The following is a 17,799-nucleotide window of genomic DNA, read 5'->3' as shown; positions in this document are numbered from 1 at the left end:
TAAGCACAGTTCAAACACTATTTGGAAAACATTCTGTACTAATTACCACGTGAAAAAGTATATATATATATGGATGATACTGTATATATATATATATATATATATATATATATATATATATATATATACACAGTATCATCCATGCACTAGCTTGGTGTGTTAATATCTGAATAAACATACATTTTGGTTACTAAATAAAAAGGGAGAAAGTATCAGGTACAGATTATCGGGTAAAATCAGGAGTTTCACTCATATAGAAAAACAAAAACCTTTTCTGACATATACCAACATGACAGCTAGTTATTAAAGCACATGTACAAATGCTAATAGCCAGACTTTAAATTTGGTAACATGTGGGTTTTGGATAAGGATATTACAGACTCTAAATCCTCATCTGTCTCGTTTAGCATTTTGAAGAGCCAACTTTATACACCAAACTGTACACATGCAAGCCCCATGTCAGACAGGAGGCACAGGTCATTACATGTAAAATATGGCCCCGTACCCTGCCTATATACGAGTAGCTGTCATTGATCTGTTCCCGGCTTCCTCAAGTTCTCTCCTTATGAATTTAAATATGTGCCTGTCAGAATTATTGTTGAGTAAATTGACACAGTGGTTGGGCCGACTCTGTTTACCCGGCATTATCCTTATGTACATGTAGAAAAAAAAAACAGCAGACGTGTTGGAGAGTTTTATGTCATCCTAATGTGGACAGCCCAGAACAACTATAGGCAGAACAGCGTCTGTAATTAGGTCTATTTCTATCCCAAGGATATGCATATATGGGCTGAAGATGACAACCACATATTTATATGAGCCCTTGTTTTAGAAGGAGGATGGATTTCTTTGTTTATCAGATTTGAGAATGATTGAAAACACGATCCATAGGCCTACTTGGACAAGATAGATTTACTGCAATTCTTCAGCCTTTTCGCGTGTTTGCAAGGTGTTTTTTCAAGCATATTCTGAAGGCATTATTCTGTGTAAACTGAAAAATTATATTTTTTATGAAGCCTTCAAACTGACCCACTCAACCAGTGTAGTTTTGTCTCCAAAATCATGATGTAAATGTTGTGACAGTGCTTTTTTTTTTGTTTTTTTTTTTTCTAAAATATGCATGATTTCCTAAACTTGTCATGAGTATGAAAACGAGCATGTAATTTCTTATCAGTGCAGTAACTTTGAGGAATGAAAAATAATGATTTTTTTTTATGTTTCCATGTAGTTCATTCAGTCTATAATGTACATATAGGCCTCCTTTTGTACTGATGTTACTGGTTACACAGAAGTTTTACTGGTATATTTAGATCTTCAAAATACTACATGGAAAGATCGTTTTTGTGAGTGACTAAGTTAAACAGGAATCAGTGGTCTTGTACATCAAATATACGTGTACATGTACCTGTGTTACAAGTCAAACTTGATAACTGTACCATACAGAGGCTGGGAAATGTACACATCTACCTTCACTCTTTATTCAAACTCCACTCGTATGTTTGCCCAGTTTTTTTTCCTTTTTTTTTTCTTTTTTGTTGCTTTGCCTCATTTACTGCTCCCCAACCCACTGTCTTATGTCAATACTTTGTGATTCCCACCCATCAGACGACGACTTCCTGTCATCATGGTAAGAAACCACATGGCAGAAAACTTAAAAGCTGCCACGACGTTCGTGGAACAAGGCCGTATCCTTTGCTATTGTCAATCTCTGGTAGATCTACACGTGTCCTGATCGTTATGTCAATATCCACAGGTAAGCCCAGGTAGAATCCAGATAAAAGCAGGAAGCTATCCAGGTAACCATAAAGCTTAACTGAAAGACATAGAGACAAACACTGCAGTCAAAGAGGTATGAAATAGATGTAATGTTTGTCTCCACTACTTTTGTATTATTCAGGAGACATAGGCTTGTCCTCATTCACAAATGTACGTCTCTCCCTCTCCCTTTCTTGTTTTATTTTGGCTTAAAGACCAATACCAGGTAGTCAACTATTAAGCGAAGGCATATGCCTAAATGTTAAGTGTCCTAGCTGCACGATTCTTTTGTGATTATTTAGTAAGGCTTTGAAGCTTAACCAGGGTCATAACTTGTTAATGTCCATATCTGAGTAAATTGACCTACATATGCATTAAAAGTGTTCAGGTGCCCTTCAGATTGTATCTAAGCTTTGGATACATAACAATCTGTAATTTCCATGTAAACACTAATCAAATAAATAACTACATGATTTGTACAACATTTTCTTATTTGCTGACTATATGTTATTTGCATTCCAGCTGCTCTTCAATAAAATTGTGTGAACTTCTGTGTAAGTGTGGAGAATTGTCAGCCAGAGCCTACATCCTGATGGGATTTCTTCCAGCTTTCTCTATGTATGAAACATTCTTCAGAAGTAGTGTGTAGTGCACTAGATAAATGTTAAGAATTGATGTAATAAAATTTTTGTTCACCCTAGCATAGACATATGGTGTACAGAAAATGTGATCAAATATAAGCATATTTAACCATGGAGTTCAAGAAACATTGCCCGTTAGCCACATATACCATCAAGGTTGTGGATTTCAAAGGTAACTTATTCACTTGTGCATTGCCCCTTAACCGTGTTCAGATGTCCGTGTAGGCCCTGAAGCAGTCATGGATCCAGCTTTCCTCGTCACAAGGTGAGTTTTCATTGGTTAGTGTTATTAAACAATTCCAGCCAATTGGCATCCTATCATGGTGTTATATATATATGTATACCAAAGTGAACTGCTCATGGTGTCCATAGTTGTTCTCGTCGGAATCTGATGCACACTGGAAGCTCATGAAATTGTTTCCAATCGAGAATCGGTTAATTTTGGCAAAAATTAAATATGAAATTCTGCACTCTAACTTTGCATACTGCCGTCTTCTCACACGTTTGAAAGAGCGACTACAGTGACTTTTTTTTTCTTCTTGTTTTTTTGTTTTTTTAATCAGACTTAAACCAAATGTTGCCTCAAAGCTGGTGTGTAACTGATTCTTTTGAGACTATTCTTGGTGAAATATTTTATTACTGGTCACCTAGTTCCTCAACTTTTTCACACATGAGAGAGCAACATTCAGAACCGGTACAATTTCTGCCCATTTTTAATTTGACTTGAGACAAAACTACAATAGTCGGATGGGCAATATCAGCCTACACAGACAAATGACACCAGAATATGCTTGAATAAACACATTGCAAACATGCGAAAAGGTTGTAGAATTACAGTAGTGACACATACTTTAACCTGGGGGTGAGGTTTGAGGTATCAGATGCACATAAGACGTAGTAATGTGGCAGTTAGAAAAAGTTGGTAGCCTTGCAATGCCTTTTATTCACCATAATGCGTAACAGTCTTTCACTAGACACACCCAATTCCCAATATACTTAATGTAGCATAAGCCCCTTCAAGTAAAAGGTAGTTAGCACAAGTCAGTGCATTATCAAGTACACAGATGCTAAATCAGTTCATTCATTCATTCACTCATTCATTCAAAATCCAGATTTGCAAACAATTATTTTTACCACAGTTGATAAGGCTTTATCTGAGAAGTGTATATATCTGTACATGTAGCAAACCCCGCTATTTTGTCTTTTTTTTTTTTTCCATTCAACGTTATTGGCCACTCTGATTTAACTAACTACTACAGATTGATTACTTGGTCAATGTTAGATCTTAACAAGATTTGGCCTGCCTGTAAATTTGATGTTCATATGACAGCATATTAGCCAGGTTACTTGATGTTGTGTGAGAATATATTGAATTGGCTGTATTATTTGACCACTGGAAATAGCCCAGCGCAAATACACAGGAGGTCATATTTGAATAGTTGCTCTTTGTTTGAGAGCAGTAAGATTTCTAAGTTCCAGGTAAATATTAAACAAAGTCATTTAGATTTTATTTTGAAACATATCATTGCCAGCTGGGTTTAGGTCGGTTATTTAAAGTTGTTCAATAAGATACACATATATGCATGGTTAAATGTTTGCTCTACAGCTACTTACATAGAAAAGTTCAGAGGCAATTGGCTCTGTTAAGTTCAAGTTTTCGGTTTTCCATACAAAACAAGCAGCAACAGACATGTACGGCGTAAGTTTGGTAGTTTTAACCATTGTTCAGCTATGTTTACTCTAGCTTGACATTACAAAGGTGATGAAGGACCCAGTGGTCTGAGGCTAAGGATATTGACATTATCAACACTCATGCTGCATTATTACATGCACTCCTGAGGCAGCCCACTGGGCAGACTTTAACCTGTGCCCAAAATGCAATTAGGAAAACCAGATTTCCAGCCAGTGTAGTTGAAGGTAATCACAATAGGTGTTGCCGATTTAAGCCAGGCTGCGAGAGTTTTGACAGTTTTCAGCAGCTCTATATAAATCTTTTCCCCAACAAACTGTTTGAGTCTCCGTCCTCATTTTCAAGGACGTGCAAAAATGTGACTATTTCCATATTTGACATAATCAAATTTTAATCAGAATACACATGTAACACTCTCCAGGTTGTTCATTCTGTTTGTCTGAGAAGGCGTGACAGACTGCAAAGAGCAACTTTTATATCGCAGTTGCAGATCTTCACAGTGCAATTCTGGTTTGAGTTAGTTGTGAAGTTATGTGATGCGTCATCTGTAGGCACTGCAGTGCTTGTTGGCAAGTGTTGCGATTTGCGTTCGCAGCTTGTGAACTAATACGCCCTTCATCCTCCACAAATTTCACCATAGACAAAGTTGTCATGCATGGTTTAACGTGCCCTCAATCTGCAAAATATTACAAACAGTATTTTCAAATCTTACCCAAGTAGCATAACTCTAATATTACGTAAGCAGGATAACGAAATCATTGTGACTCAATATTTCAGCTTTTATCATGTCATCGTCATCAGTAACCACCCACACTTCACCTCAGCCAATGGTATAATAAAATGCTGAAGTAAATGAGTCACAGTGATATAGTTTTTCAGAGTTACAGTAGCCATGTACTATGTCAAACTTACCAGTGGAACACAGGATGTTTTCAAATTTTATCTGAAGTTGTCAGTAGTTGAATTTCTTGGGAATTTAGAGAGTGTGAATACATGTAGTTTCCTGGACTTGATTTATCTGATTCTGTAATTTATTTCATCCAGGTGTGAACAAGTTTTGAAAATATCTTCGACTCAAGCAGATTCTCTTTTCTGTTTTACTTGTATCGGTCAATAATGTTTACAGTTAAAACCAAAAAATTGATGCATGTCTTTTCGTACACTTCTCACAGAAATATGGAGGACTTTATTACCTGGACAGATACATCTGCCATCAGGAAGCACGTGTTGGAGTACAATGATTTGGTAAGTTTGATGGGGAGAGAAAATGACAGAAAACACAATGGTGGTAAACTGATGTGGTTTATGGGAACAAGATCATTTTTCTGCATTTTGTTGTCACTTTGTGATTTGACATTTATTGTGTCAAAGATGAAGTAAAAAATATATTAATAAAATTTACAGCTCAGAAAAAATAAAATATTTTTTATCACACTTTTGTGCTTTTGTTTCCTTTTGAAAATATGAAGGATAGAAAGTAATGCTGGGAAAACATTTTTCTGTTGGAGGGAATCTAGAGTAAAATTTTGGTGTTTTTCTGTCCTACTGGTCTCTGTAAATATCTTTTTCAACTGTCTGGCAAGCAAACAAATGATTATAGTATACAGTGACATATTATGATTTTCGATTTCAAAATTTTAGGTAATTTAAAAGTACAGTACACAATATCCATGATTAGACAAGTATTCAAGGCCATGCCCTGTTATTTTCATTTTCAGAGAGACGATTTTGATCTGATGTCATGATACAAGCTCTTTAGAACTAAGATTAAGACCTTCATGCAGTGGGAGAGATATTTGTGCAGCATAGAAAGATGGTGGACATAAAATCCCTTCTGCCCATGAGAACAAAACAGAAGCATGTTCTGATGATGCCAGTCCGCAAAGATCATACATTTCTTGGACACTACATGCAGTGTTACAGAGTGGACAAAAAGCAGAATCTACATGGGAGTGACTTCTTTGCACTTTGGCTTCTTTCTGCTGTATTGCCGCCATTATCTTTACAAGTTTCAGTTACAGTGGTGAATTAAGAAAGTGGTGAAAAGGTCCTTCTTTGCCCTTAAAGTTACATGTACATAAGTATTGGGCTATTTTTCAATTTTGACATAAATGCAGAAATCAAAGGTGTAATATAGAAGGAGGCTCTCTTGACAACATTTTTATGGCACACGTCAACTCAAAACAAGTTCATATTTTGTGACTTTGAGGTGAATGTTCTAGACATGACCCACATTCTACATGGAACATTCTTCTGAACAGTATGCAACTACTAAGAAGTAATTAAATTTCGTTTGGCGTATAAACTTGAACTTCAGAATCACTTATATCATTCTATTTGTGTGTGGTTATGTTGAATGGTAGGCATTAAACAACAATAAAATCACAAAATTTGGAAGAGTACAATTGAGATATATACATATAAAGAGTGTGGGTTCTCTGTAGACTTTTTCTGAAAGTCAAAAATGATACTGTATACAATATTACCCTTTGAATAAATTTCACCTGTGTTTCACATGAACATGTTTGTGATAAGACTTTTCAGGATATTTTAGAACAGGTTAAGAATAAAATACATGTAGCTGTTTAATGGTTAGATTGTTCATCTGGCTCACTGGAGGTTCAGGTTCAAACCCAGTCTTGATTGTATAAAACATGTTTGTGGTTTCTTTGCCAGTTATTTAAGCGTTAAGACAGTATAATGACTGGTCATTGTCACTAAGCTGTGACTGGTTGAGGTGTCCGGTTGAGAGTGTTTTCACAGGAAGAATTTATTTATGTATTCCTTTGGTGTCTAATGCGGTACTGAAGAATTATTCACATATACGATGGTGGCCAAATTTAAAGGTTGACGATACCTGTGTGCCAAGAAGAAACCATCAACTGTCACGTACCTGACAAACCTCATGACTTAAGGTCACATTTGACAAAGCGAGAGCTGGATTCGAACTTCAGACCTCAGGGACTCTTTGGTTGTAATATGTTAACACTTTGATCATCTAAGCAAGCTGATCCACATTTCCAAAGAATTGTTCAAAATGGAAAGATATTGTTAAGATGTTTGAGTGGTTTATTATGTTCTGGTAAAGGTAGCTTTGAAAATGACCAACCTTCAGCAGCTACAGCTTGTGACCAGAGAGCTGTAACACAACTGCTTGAGACGGGTTATAGATGAGCAAATCAGTTTGGGACTGACTGCAGAGTTGTCACAAACCAAACAGTTTGGGAGTGATTGCAGAGTTGTTACAAACAAAACAGTCTGAGACTGAGTTGTCAATGTCCAGGAAAATGCAGTCTAATAAGGCAAACCATAGAGTAGAATTTCAGAAGTTTAATACAGTACCAAAGATAAACACCATAACAGAATGTCTTTATCCTAGACAAAGCAGCATGGGACTGAGATGTCGGTACTGGTAACCAAAAAAGGCTGTCCAATTAAAATGCAATGTGTTAACAAAGCACCAAAAATATACAGAATATCACCAATGTCAACTAACAGCAAGCAAAAGGAATGATTGAACGCCTAAGCACATGTACTTGTTTGGTAGGTCCATGTAATTAATTAAAAGCTAAATTTGACTAGACTTAAAATGCTATCTTTTTTTACATTTCTCAGCATATAAGAAAACTTCTTGTCTTAAAATGTTCAAACTATCCTTGCATTAATATGGTAAAGGTACCTATTTCTATAATCCATGCATAAAATTAATGACCAACATAGAATAATGTATTTCTTGAACAACAAGCTTGTTACATGTTGATGCTGTATACCAACTCCATGGTGATTTTTCACAGAGGTCATCTTCAGCGCCAAGTGTGTGGCTTATGATTTTCTTTTCCTTGTTGCCTCGCACAAACAGCTTCCATCTCTCTCTTGGTGTTTATCAAGGACTGGCTGAAACCAAGAGAGATTGTTGACAGGGAACAAGCCAGGAACAGTTTAACATGAAAGAAAATAAGACTGGGTTTTCTAAGGTTTTGAAAAAAAACCAAAAAACAACCTACTCATAAAACAACATGTTTGCACAGTGCTAGATGCAAGTTTTTTAGGGTCTAGAGGGCATTTCTGAGGCGATGAAGACTTTCACCAATTTAACGAAGTAGTTCCAGTTTTAGAGTGTACTGGCATGGTGTGTTTAACTTATAGCATCTCCACAAGATTTTTCTTTCTTCGCGAGACAAACATTTCTGAACATAATGGTCACAGATCCACTGGACCTATCGTCTTATACCACTAGTCAACGTGGCTCCTTTATTCAAGTGCATCATTAAATCAGATGACCCACATTTGTGTGGCTAATACTTTATAATGCTGCAATTGCCCCTTCTAAACCCATGGGTTTTAATTTTTATTAATATTGATGTAAACCTCTTTCAGCAAGTTTGCTTTTTATCTAGCTATCTTGTCTGATGCTGCTTTACATAAGGGGCTTTGTCAGGCAAAAATGCACTAAATACCTTAAAATGATATTTTGATGCCAACACTTTAGTTAATCTAAAAAAAAAAATCCCTATAACTGGGATGAATCGATCAGAATAAAGAAAAATGTGTCTTTTGATAAAACAGATGAACTTTCGGTCAAATATGGCAAATTAAATGTTCTAGAGTACATTCCAGTCAAGTACATGTAGGTGTTCGTGTGTAAATATGTCCTGGAATTACTTCCATTTAAATGCTGGTCATAACGACCCAAAGATCTGAGATCACAATAGTCTGAATCTGAAGATTTAGGAAGGAAGATGGCGACTCTCCGACAACTCTCAGCACAACAAAAATGGAAAGACATGATGCAATTTACAATCGATCTTTCAAGGTTTTATGATAGCATTTTACAGAAATATAAAGAACAGATGACCCAAAGAGTTATCAATTTAACACATAAGAAAGTTGAGATTTGGCAAGGCACTTGACTTATAACATTTAGTTCTTCATGCCCTCTAGATTAATCTGGTCAGAAATCCTTCAAATCTTGTCTAAAATGAACATAAAAATTGTAAATTCTACAGACCTTCAACTCTTAGAAGAACAATTCAATTCTCAAGTTAAACCTGGACTGAACTGTATAACCATAGTTCAAACTTCTACAAGGATACTTTCACCAAGTTTCTGAACTTTGTGTTTAAATATGAAATCTCCTCTATCCATTAAGGAGACAAGAATTCTCCCAGCCTCATAGAGCACTGAATTGTGGCCAGAGTCCCATGTGGCCTGATTGTATGGGAGAGCAGGTTTGGCTTGTGGCTGACTAGAGTTTAACAAAGAACACACACTTGACTGCTGGGGGGCTTAGGAAGCTCTTCACAATACACACACACGTCATTCACTCAGCTTATTCTTCACCACAATTAAAACTCCATTACTCACGCTATTATTCCACCAATTATGATACTTAACACCCACATGGATTCATTTCTTAGCACATCCGCCATCATAGTTCAGATGGGTGTACTCTCTGAGGATGACCCTGAACGCCTGTATTTTGAGACCATGAGAAAGTCTATAGGCAGTGAATTGTCAATTTATTTTCAGCTATGGATTTATGGGTTCAAAGAAATGGCTTGATTACTTAATACTTTTGTCTTGATTATTTTGACAGGTTTATTCTAAGAAAATGACCCTAAAAGGCTTAGGTTTTGAGCTGCAGCAGCATCATGAAACTAAGTATTAAGAGAATGAGCCAAGGAAGCCTACTTTGATGAGCTCTGTAAAGAGATTATTCCGAGTGAAGTTCAGCTAATTTCTGGTAACTGGGACAAGATAAAATAATCAGCCTGCAACCATTTTTACTTAATTTGTATATGTTCTGCGTTATTATTTATGCTCTGGACATTTCATAATCCTATCATTTTACTTTAGTAGTAAGCAGAGAACTACATGTCCTGGGCACACACACTTCAAAAAAAAAGGTTTTAACCATCTGTTTCAGGGATTTTCTGATTTAAAAAATCAGAAGGGTGATTTTTTTGTTTGTTAATGAAATGGTGTCTGCCCTCTATATTGAGTAGCCAGTATCTCAACATGTGGCATGATAATAAGAAAAAAAATTCAGCCTGAAATAGACAAAAGAAAATACATTGTTGGCCATCTGTTGATGGCACTCATTTACATATATGATGTAATATTAAATAAAAGCCATCACAAAATTTCAAATACTTAACTTGCTCATTTACATTGATTATGAACATTTATATTATTCAACCTACAGATGGTTATGGATCCCCCCATAGACTATGCCTGGTTTCCTCAACCTACAGATGGTTATGGATCCCCCCATAGACTATGCCTGGTTTCCTCAACCTACAGATGGTTATGGATCCCCCCATAGACTATGCCTGGTTTCCTCAACCTACAGATGGTTATGGATCCCCCCCCCCCCAATAGACTATGCCTGGTTTCCTCCACCATGTTGTGAAATATTCTTGAGAACAGCACAGAATACTAATCAAATAAATAAATAAAATGGTTACTTCAACATCTTCAACCACTAAAGCACTTTTTTTCAGGGGAATTTATGCATGCAATTGAATGATTTGTTTGTGTCATTAAAGATCCAAGCTTTGTAAAACTGTTATTTGTCTTTTATTTCTGTACATCCCGCAGTTCTCTCAGAATATGTTTCAAAATATTAGTTGCAGAAGCAGTTGAGTAAGTTGAGGAATTTCGAGGGTATATTTTTATCTTATTTATTAATATTATTAAAATTATTATTTTTCTTTTGGTTATTTGACTGTTATAACTATTGACTGTGTGCTTTGAATATACTTGTGCTTACTTAATGCTGAACAATTCCTTGATCAGACCCTGTACCACTTTGGTGCCATCTGCTGGCCGACTCTGGGCAGGAGACCCTGTGTCAGGGGACACAACTCTTACAGGCTTCCCAGGACTGCCAACTTCAGTTCTGAGACAAAACATAATACACTTCTTGTGTAAATACAACATGGTTTGTAACTCTAGCATATGTTTATTTCCAATATTTTTGAAGTGCAAGGACTGGCAGTTTTATACATTCAGGTTTCAATTAATACAACACTTTAAGTCTATTTAGAAATTATAAGGTTGGTGGTTTAGCCCAGCTCTTTCCTCCTTACACTCAGTAAAACTGACGGCCTTCATTTAAGTGGGAACATCAGGAGTATGGCAATATACAACAACTAAATCAGGTAAATATCTTGGCGTGGCAGGATGTGGTCACATTACTGACTTTTCTGTCAGTCTGTCCTTCAAAATTTCGTCTTGCACAATGATTTGTAGTACCAGTAGTAATGGCAGAAGTCAGGTTTTTCTGCTTCATTCCAGTCTTCCCCTGAAATCTAGCTGTTGGTCAACACTATGTCAATGACATCACTATATCAGTACTTTCTGGTTATGCCACTGTATTCTTAATGTGGAGCTCTGGTGTTTATGTGTAAAGAAAGCAAGCTGGATGAAAACCAATGTACAATGTACCTGATAAACTCCCATATGTAAAACTGCAGCTACAGTAAGTGTACATGTACATGTACTCTGCTCCCAAATGATGTACGTTACACCTCTTGGCCAGCTCACCTGTTTGCTGGACCTGTATCTGATGACATTGTGTCTCTGGCCTCCCACTCCATGCTGCAGAGCTGAGAGTCTGTGATGTCACCGTCCTCCATCATGTTCTCAACCTGGCCTACAGCTCGGGGCACACTACCACCTGAGCATTACAAAAAGAGCAGCCAGTGTTACAGAAACGTAGCTGATTCTCCGAGACATTGCTAGCTCAAATGGTTAAAGCTCCAGCTCAGGCTCTGGATCTTAGACTTAAGTCAGATTTAATCTTAACTTGTGGTATTATTCATGAGATCATATTTGAACTTAAATGCCAATTTTCAATTTTGTCATGAAAATCAAAGACTGCTCTAAGTGTGAAATTGAAAATTCCTGTAGTAAAAATATTTGTGCAATAAACTGTTATGATGTTAAGACAAAGTCAGACTTGAGTCTAGGCCTGCTTTGTGATTATGGAGCCCAGCACGCTGCGACTATCAGGCCCCTGACCAATGAGGTTGTGCTTTCAAATCCAGCTGTCGCTGTTTTGGTTAAAAGTAAAACAAGCACTGACTTAATACGCTTACCAAATAAATGAATGAAAATTTGATTCTCGTAAAGACTGATAAGGGCTCTCCTGTTCAGTGAAAAGTGGCGGCCACTTTTTAGGCGTGGACCACATTTTGGAACTTCATGCACTATCTAACTATGGTACATGTACATGTATGTATGGTGTATCAACTTTAGATGTCCAATGAAGTGTTTTCATGATGCCTCAGAGATAACATAGTTACAGGTAAACTGTACATGTTTGTCAAAACACACACACACTCACAACTGAATTACAATTAAATAACACCACAAGATAGCAGTATGCCATTATTGTCATAAGTACCTGGTCTAGCATATGAGACCATGTCTACATCATCTGAGTTCAGACAGACTTGATCAGCAGTGGGCATAAAGGGCTGAGTATCCATCTCTAAGCTTTCACTTTGCAAATCCTCATCCTTACACGTACCCTTACTTTCAGTTTCACTTTTGGCTGTTGTGGTAGGTGTGTCTGTTTCTGTCTTAACAGCATCATCCTCAGAGATAAAGCAGTTAGGTAATGTTGGCAGAAGCTTATGCTCCATGTTAAATTGTTGATGACCAGGATTGTCTGTGTTTATTTCTATAGCAGACAAGCTTTGAGATGTCTCAACTGATGAATCCCTCTTCTTATACCTTTCCACAATTTGGAGACTTGTCGGTTTCTCAATTCCTTGTGACAGTGTTACTGGCTCCAGTGCACTCTGCTCCAACTGATCTGTATTCTTGGATAAGGTGAGTCTTTGATCTTCAATGTCTGCTGAGTTTGGATGATCTGTAACCTGCTGTGTGCCAAGCTGGTTTGTGTACAGTGATGAGATAGGCTCATCAGTAATCAGTGGTGAGAAAGGCTGGTTTGTATCCTGTAGTGCAATTGGTTGATCTGTAACCTGATTCTCTGCTGCAATTCTCTCAATGCTATTGTCCTTGTTTATTGCCTGAACATCAGTCTTTGCTGTCACAGGGTCATATGTATTCCCAGGTGTATTTAGCTTATCCTTGTTTTGTAATAAAGTCAAAGCCATCTGATTATTTCCCTTGGATTCTATAACTGGCTGAGCTGTGCAAGATGTAACACCTGGCTGGTGGTCATTCTTGGACGTTGCAGACTCCACTTTAGACACTGAAGCTGTGGTAGATTCTGCCAGTTTAACACAACCAACAGTACTGGCATCTGGAGCCAAGCTCTTGTCTGTAACACATGTATTGGAGTTAGTGTCCTGAGTTGTTGTTTCTGATGAGAGATGGCAGACTTTAGATCCAGAACTTTTGTTGTATTCAATTGAGGTAGAAACTTGAGAGGACTCTGTCTTTATAGGGCCAACAGAGGTTACACTTTCTGTGCTGTGCTGCAATTCTATGTCTATGACATCCGCAAAACTCTCACCATTCTTCACGGTGGTATTTTCAGCTGATTCCTGTGTCTTCAGAGGGTCCTTGTACATGTAAGTGTTAATATCAGTGGGGCTGTCTTCTTTGGACACACTAATCTCTTCCTCAGAAATGGTTTTCCTCTCTTTTTCTTCCCTGTTACCATCTTGCTGAACTTCTGCATCATCTTTTTGTTTTTCGGTACCTTTTTCTGGGTGATTTACACAGGAGGTCAAATCCTGACAGTTGTCTCCCCCTTGATTGATTACTTTTTCAGACTTGTCTTCATGTTTTCCCCTTTGATGATAGAAAATCTGTTGTTTAAACTGACATTTTCAGATCACTTTAGATGACAGAGGATCATTTTTTAGAGACCAGAAGAACTAAAGCATAGGTCAAACACGTTTATAACATGAAATACATGCAGTAATGGACATATTTTTCAGAAAGTGCGTAATGTATTATTAAGTCATCGAGAATGCGTAATCTTTAAACTCAATCTTTATCTCAATATCTATATCAAGGGCCCATGAAGGGGCTGAACTCAGGGCTGAAGCTTATCATTTGGTTACAAAACCAATGTAACAATCAACATAATTAAAGGCTAAGAAAACACTAACTTGAAGTATTTGTCAGACGAAAGCGAATTTAAAACTTTGATTTACTTTTTTTTTTTTGGAATTTTTTCAAACCAGAAATATGCATTTGGAACTTGCATTCTACGGACACCTTATCTGACAATACTGGGACCAGTCATATCAGGTTTTCACCCCTTAACACACATACAATGCTTGATCGTTTTAAATGCATATTCATGAAGATCTGTGAATGCACTCAGAGGTGATGTCACTTATACCCTCTTGGTCACTTGGTGGAAAAACTGTAAAAAAATAAATCGAACCATTTTCATGGACAGCATTTAATTGTCATTCATCTGATATACACTTCATTTTAGTGTTTTCTTTGACTTTAACTTCAAACAACATGCCTTGAAGCAACAAGTGAAATTTTCCGTGAGGAGGCACAACTTTTCTTTCCCCTAATGATTTTTGGAGATTGGGGCAGAGTCCGAGGTAAGCATCTGTAAGTAGAAAGCATGCAACCTCAGATTTGTTGCCACTAACCTTTTGTTGCCAGAGATCTCCATTTTAAATTTCCAGGCCTCCTAGCAGCAGGATACACAGACTGCCATTAGTTATCGCCCTTTAATGTGCACAGTGCATGTATATACATGTATGTGGCAGGAGAGTCAACTGCCAAAGCAGATCTGCATGTAAGATGAGTGCAGACAACCAAGAGTGGAAGGTCGATGAATAGCAAGTCTGGCAGCAAAACTTAGAACTCGATATTAAGTAATCAATAAACAATTAGACCTCACTGTTTGGAGTTCATCATTTTAGCTTAAAAAGGCTACTCAGTCCCAAAATTCCCTACTACAAGTAAAGGTTTGGTATAAGCATGCAAGTCACCTGGACTGTAATGTTCCATCTCCAGTAGCAAGGGAGATAACCTCCTCCGTATCAGGTTTTGGAAGTCCAACATCAGCCCCGGCTACACTTTCCGACATTGTGCTTTCTGTTTTCTGTAACTTCTTGAGTGGAGTGGTCTGCCCTTGCTTGCATTCTGTATAATTAAAAGTACTAGAGAAGTGTTTCAATATTTTGACCATTTTAAATACTGCCGATCTTCATTATACTTAGTAAAACCTGACTACACTGCCCGAGAAGTTAGAGCACGGGGCAATGCAGGGTCACATTACACCGCTGACTTTGCAGTTTTGGTACTTCATTGCTTGGCACTGAGTAGAAAAGTGATTGCATTGCTGGGCACTAGACAGTTAAGTGATTGGGCATCACTATATTTTGTTAATCGGTGGGGCATGATCGTGTTTAGTGTTTTCAGTATGGCATTAAAGAAAGTAGCAGAAACATAAATCAGTCTGTATTATGTCAGCCCAGCCTGCTAGAAGAAGACAACATTGTAATATGACAAAAATCATAAATAAGCAACTCTGTATGAAACTGAAAATTTGTCAGTGTATTCTCTCAGAACCCAATCATGTTGAGTGAAAGAATGCTCCCACGAATTGATTTCGAGCAAACTTTTTTTATATCTGATAACTGATATTTGATTTATTGTTTTGATTGGTGGGCTAGCATTATGGTGGAAGGAAAGCAAGAAGAACCTGAGAAAAACCCACGACCATTCACGAGTTGCTGGAAGACCTTCAGTAACAGATAATCCTGTTGCATGTTTTCCCATGCAGAGACTATCCTCAAGCTAGGAAAGCACAATCAGTTCCAGAGCACTGATCAAGTGGAGGGCTATTTTATGCAAACTAAGTATATGATCTGCCCACTAAGGCTTATCACAATCAAAACGTATATATTTCGTACAATTTATGTATACTTTAACACCTGCTTGTCCAATCAATAAATTTGCAATGGTGAAACTTCTAGGCTCTATTTAAAATTAAGTGTAAAATTTGAGTGTTGCCGAAGTACATGTGCAAGGGTAACGAATGTTTAAACAAGTGCCGGGATAAATCTGTATATCTGATTGCGAAATATTTGCTTGATGCTTGGTGCTTAAATTAAATAGAACAATTCCGGTTTCCATAAATATTTTAAACTGCATACGGTATATATTATGTTAGTACAACACTTATTTCCATAAAACAATGCACACATGTCCTGTTCCACCAAAGTGGATAGACAACTGAAGATGATCACCAATACAAGTTACAATACAATCTGAAGGTGAAAAAGCCCGCCTCAAATCAAAGACAACTAAGTCATTTTATCTTTTACCTGAACCTGAGGCCTTTGTACTTCTTTTTCTTGCAAGTCGAGTCATACTGTTTATTTCACGTCACCTATGAGCCTGTTACAGACTGCTAATGATTAAATAAAAGGGACGTCATTAACTCTGTTTGCATTAGTCTGAGTACTCCGGATTTGCTGGTAAAATCGGCCAAAAAGTAGAAAAAAAATGTCGTCTGCTCTTAGGAATGTTCAGAAGTCATTTAGTCACTTTTGTTCGCATACTAACCGGCGTTATTACTGATAAAAACTGAAAAAATTCAAAAGTCTCTATTTTCTTACAACCGGTACACGTAATAAAACAAATATCCAGGAAACAAAAAGAAAAGAAAAAATGAACGATTTCGGATATGGGTTTTACCAAGACGGTGATTTCCCGCCCTGAGAAGTTAGTCAAGAAACACCTCCCGACGCAAAAGAGTTACCGTAAAAATGCATATTCATGACGTGCATGTATAAGGTTATGCTAGACGCAGAGATCCCCACAGGAGAAAAAGGTAGCCTGGAGTCAGGTTGCAGTACTTAACACTATGGTTGTCCTTTGATTTAAAGCCTCATTGTCGAGTTCTATAACTTTGTATAGGCCTAAAGCCTTTGACCCGATTGGCATACAATTTTTTACCACGCAGGTTGTTAGAACAGGGGAGGTAACAAGGGTCCAGGCACTGAACTAACGGTACTGGTACCTAAAAAGTTACCGCCTTTCCCTGCTGGAATCTTCATAGAATGGACAAAAAAACAATATTCCCGATCGGCTGACACCGTAATCTGACACAGTGCGCACAGTCCTTGAAACTCCTTGAAAGTGCTTGAAAAATACAATTTCATTTTCAAGTACTTGAAAGGCAAAAACTCCTGGAAACTCCTTGAAACTCTAACTTTTGTCCCGAACATAAATATTGCCTGAAATTGAAAAAATGCGAATGCTTCTGGCGACAAATTTATTTACTTAAGAAAACGTTATACAAAATCTAACATGAGAGTTTTCTGAGGTTTTTAGCAGATTTTTGCAATTTTTCTAATGGAAATGATCTACTTACTTTCATTTCGAACGGCCTCATCTCGGCGAAACAACAACAACACAGTTGTACCGGTATGACGATTACTTGACAGAAATCTACATAGCCCGGGTTCAGCATTGTTACAAGTTGACTCACATTAAATAACGCTTGAAATCCTTTTTGTTCAATAACGAATGAGAATCATGGCATTTTGGGGGATGCCTTTCATCTTCAATTGTAAAAAAAAAAATATATCAAGGGAAATAATGTCACCTGTAAATGAAGTTATCTACCACGAAAATTTGAAACTTTTCCACTTAATAAACTATTTTTGGGGGATCCAAAGTAAATTAAATGTTTCAGAATGTGTTACTCCAATGTACTGATCATAATCTTGCATTTAAATAAACTGA

General features: G+C 37.2%; 2 protein-coding genes across 4 annotated transcripts in view; one reads left to right on the top strand and one right to left on the bottom strand.

The window, feature by feature from the left end:
• Positions 1–6,933, top strand: part of LOC135480559 (U3 small nucleolar ribonucleoprotein protein IMP3-like) — a 58,112-nt gene extending 51,179 nt beyond the window's left edge. The window contains exons 4-7 of the mRNA XM_064760418.1: positions 1,606–1,685; positions 2,610–2,661; positions 5,259–5,331; positions 5,805–6,933. Of these exons, the coding sequence (XP_064616488.1) occupies positions 1,606–1,685; positions 2,610–2,661; positions 5,259–5,331; positions 5,805–5,831 (232 nt within the window). The 3' untranslated portion in view covers positions 5,832–6,933. The remainder of the gene's footprint in view (positions 1–1,605; positions 1,686–2,609; positions 2,662–5,258; positions 5,332–5,804) is intronic.
• Positions 6,934–7,333: 400 nt separating this feature from the next.
• LOC135480312 (uncharacterized) lies at positions 7,334–16,777 on the bottom strand. 3 transcript variants are annotated; one of them, XM_064760125.1, is made up of 7 exons: positions 16,374–16,777; positions 15,033–15,186; positions 14,552–14,644; positions 12,623–13,860; positions 11,635–11,767; positions 10,859–10,987; positions 7,334–7,980 (listed from the first exon to the last, which is right to left on the bottom strand). In XM_064760125.1, exons 1-7 carry the CDS (start codon positions 16,417–16,419, stop codon positions 7,890–7,892), a joined length of 1,884 nt encoding a protein of 627 aa, XP_064616195.1. In that variant the 5' UTR covers positions 16,420–16,777; the 3' UTR covers positions 7,334–7,889. The 3 variants fall into 3 exon arrangements, with proteins under 3 accessions (XP_064616195.1, XP_064616194.1, XP_064616193.1); XM_064760123.1 differs by having other exon boundaries at positions 7,337–7,980; positions 12,497–13,860; XM_064760124.1 differs by lacking the exon at positions 14,552–14,644 and having other exon boundaries at positions 12,497–13,860.
• Positions 16,778–17,799: the final 1,022 nt, after the last annotated feature.

The sequence above is a fragment of the Liolophura sinensis genome, chromosome 13 (assembly GCF_032854445.1).
Source record: "Liolophura sinensis isolate JHLJ2023 chromosome 13, CUHK_Ljap_v2, whole genome shotgun sequence".
In the NCBI taxonomy this organism is placed as follows: Eukaryota; Metazoa; Mollusca; class Polyplacophora; order Chitonida; family Chitonidae; genus Liolophura; species Liolophura sinensis.
Note: the sequence above shows the minus strand (reverse complement) of the source record. Positions and strands in the feature narration are given on the sequence as shown.

Excerpts from the sequence above, each read along its gene's own strand:
- LOC135480312 (XM_064760123.1), bottom strand. The coding sequence starts at position 16,419 with ATGACTCGACTTGCAAGAAAAAGAAGTACAAAGGCCTCAGGTTCAG. Across the intron at positions 15,187-16,373 it reads TACAAAGGCCTCAGGTTCAG|AATGCAAGCAAGGGCAGACC; the intron begins GTAAAAGATAAA and ends TTAATTATACAG. Across the intron at positions 11,768-12,496 it reads GGTCTCATATGCTAGACCAG|GTGGTAGTGTGCCCCGAGCT; the intron begins GTACTTATGACA and ends TGTAATGCTCAG.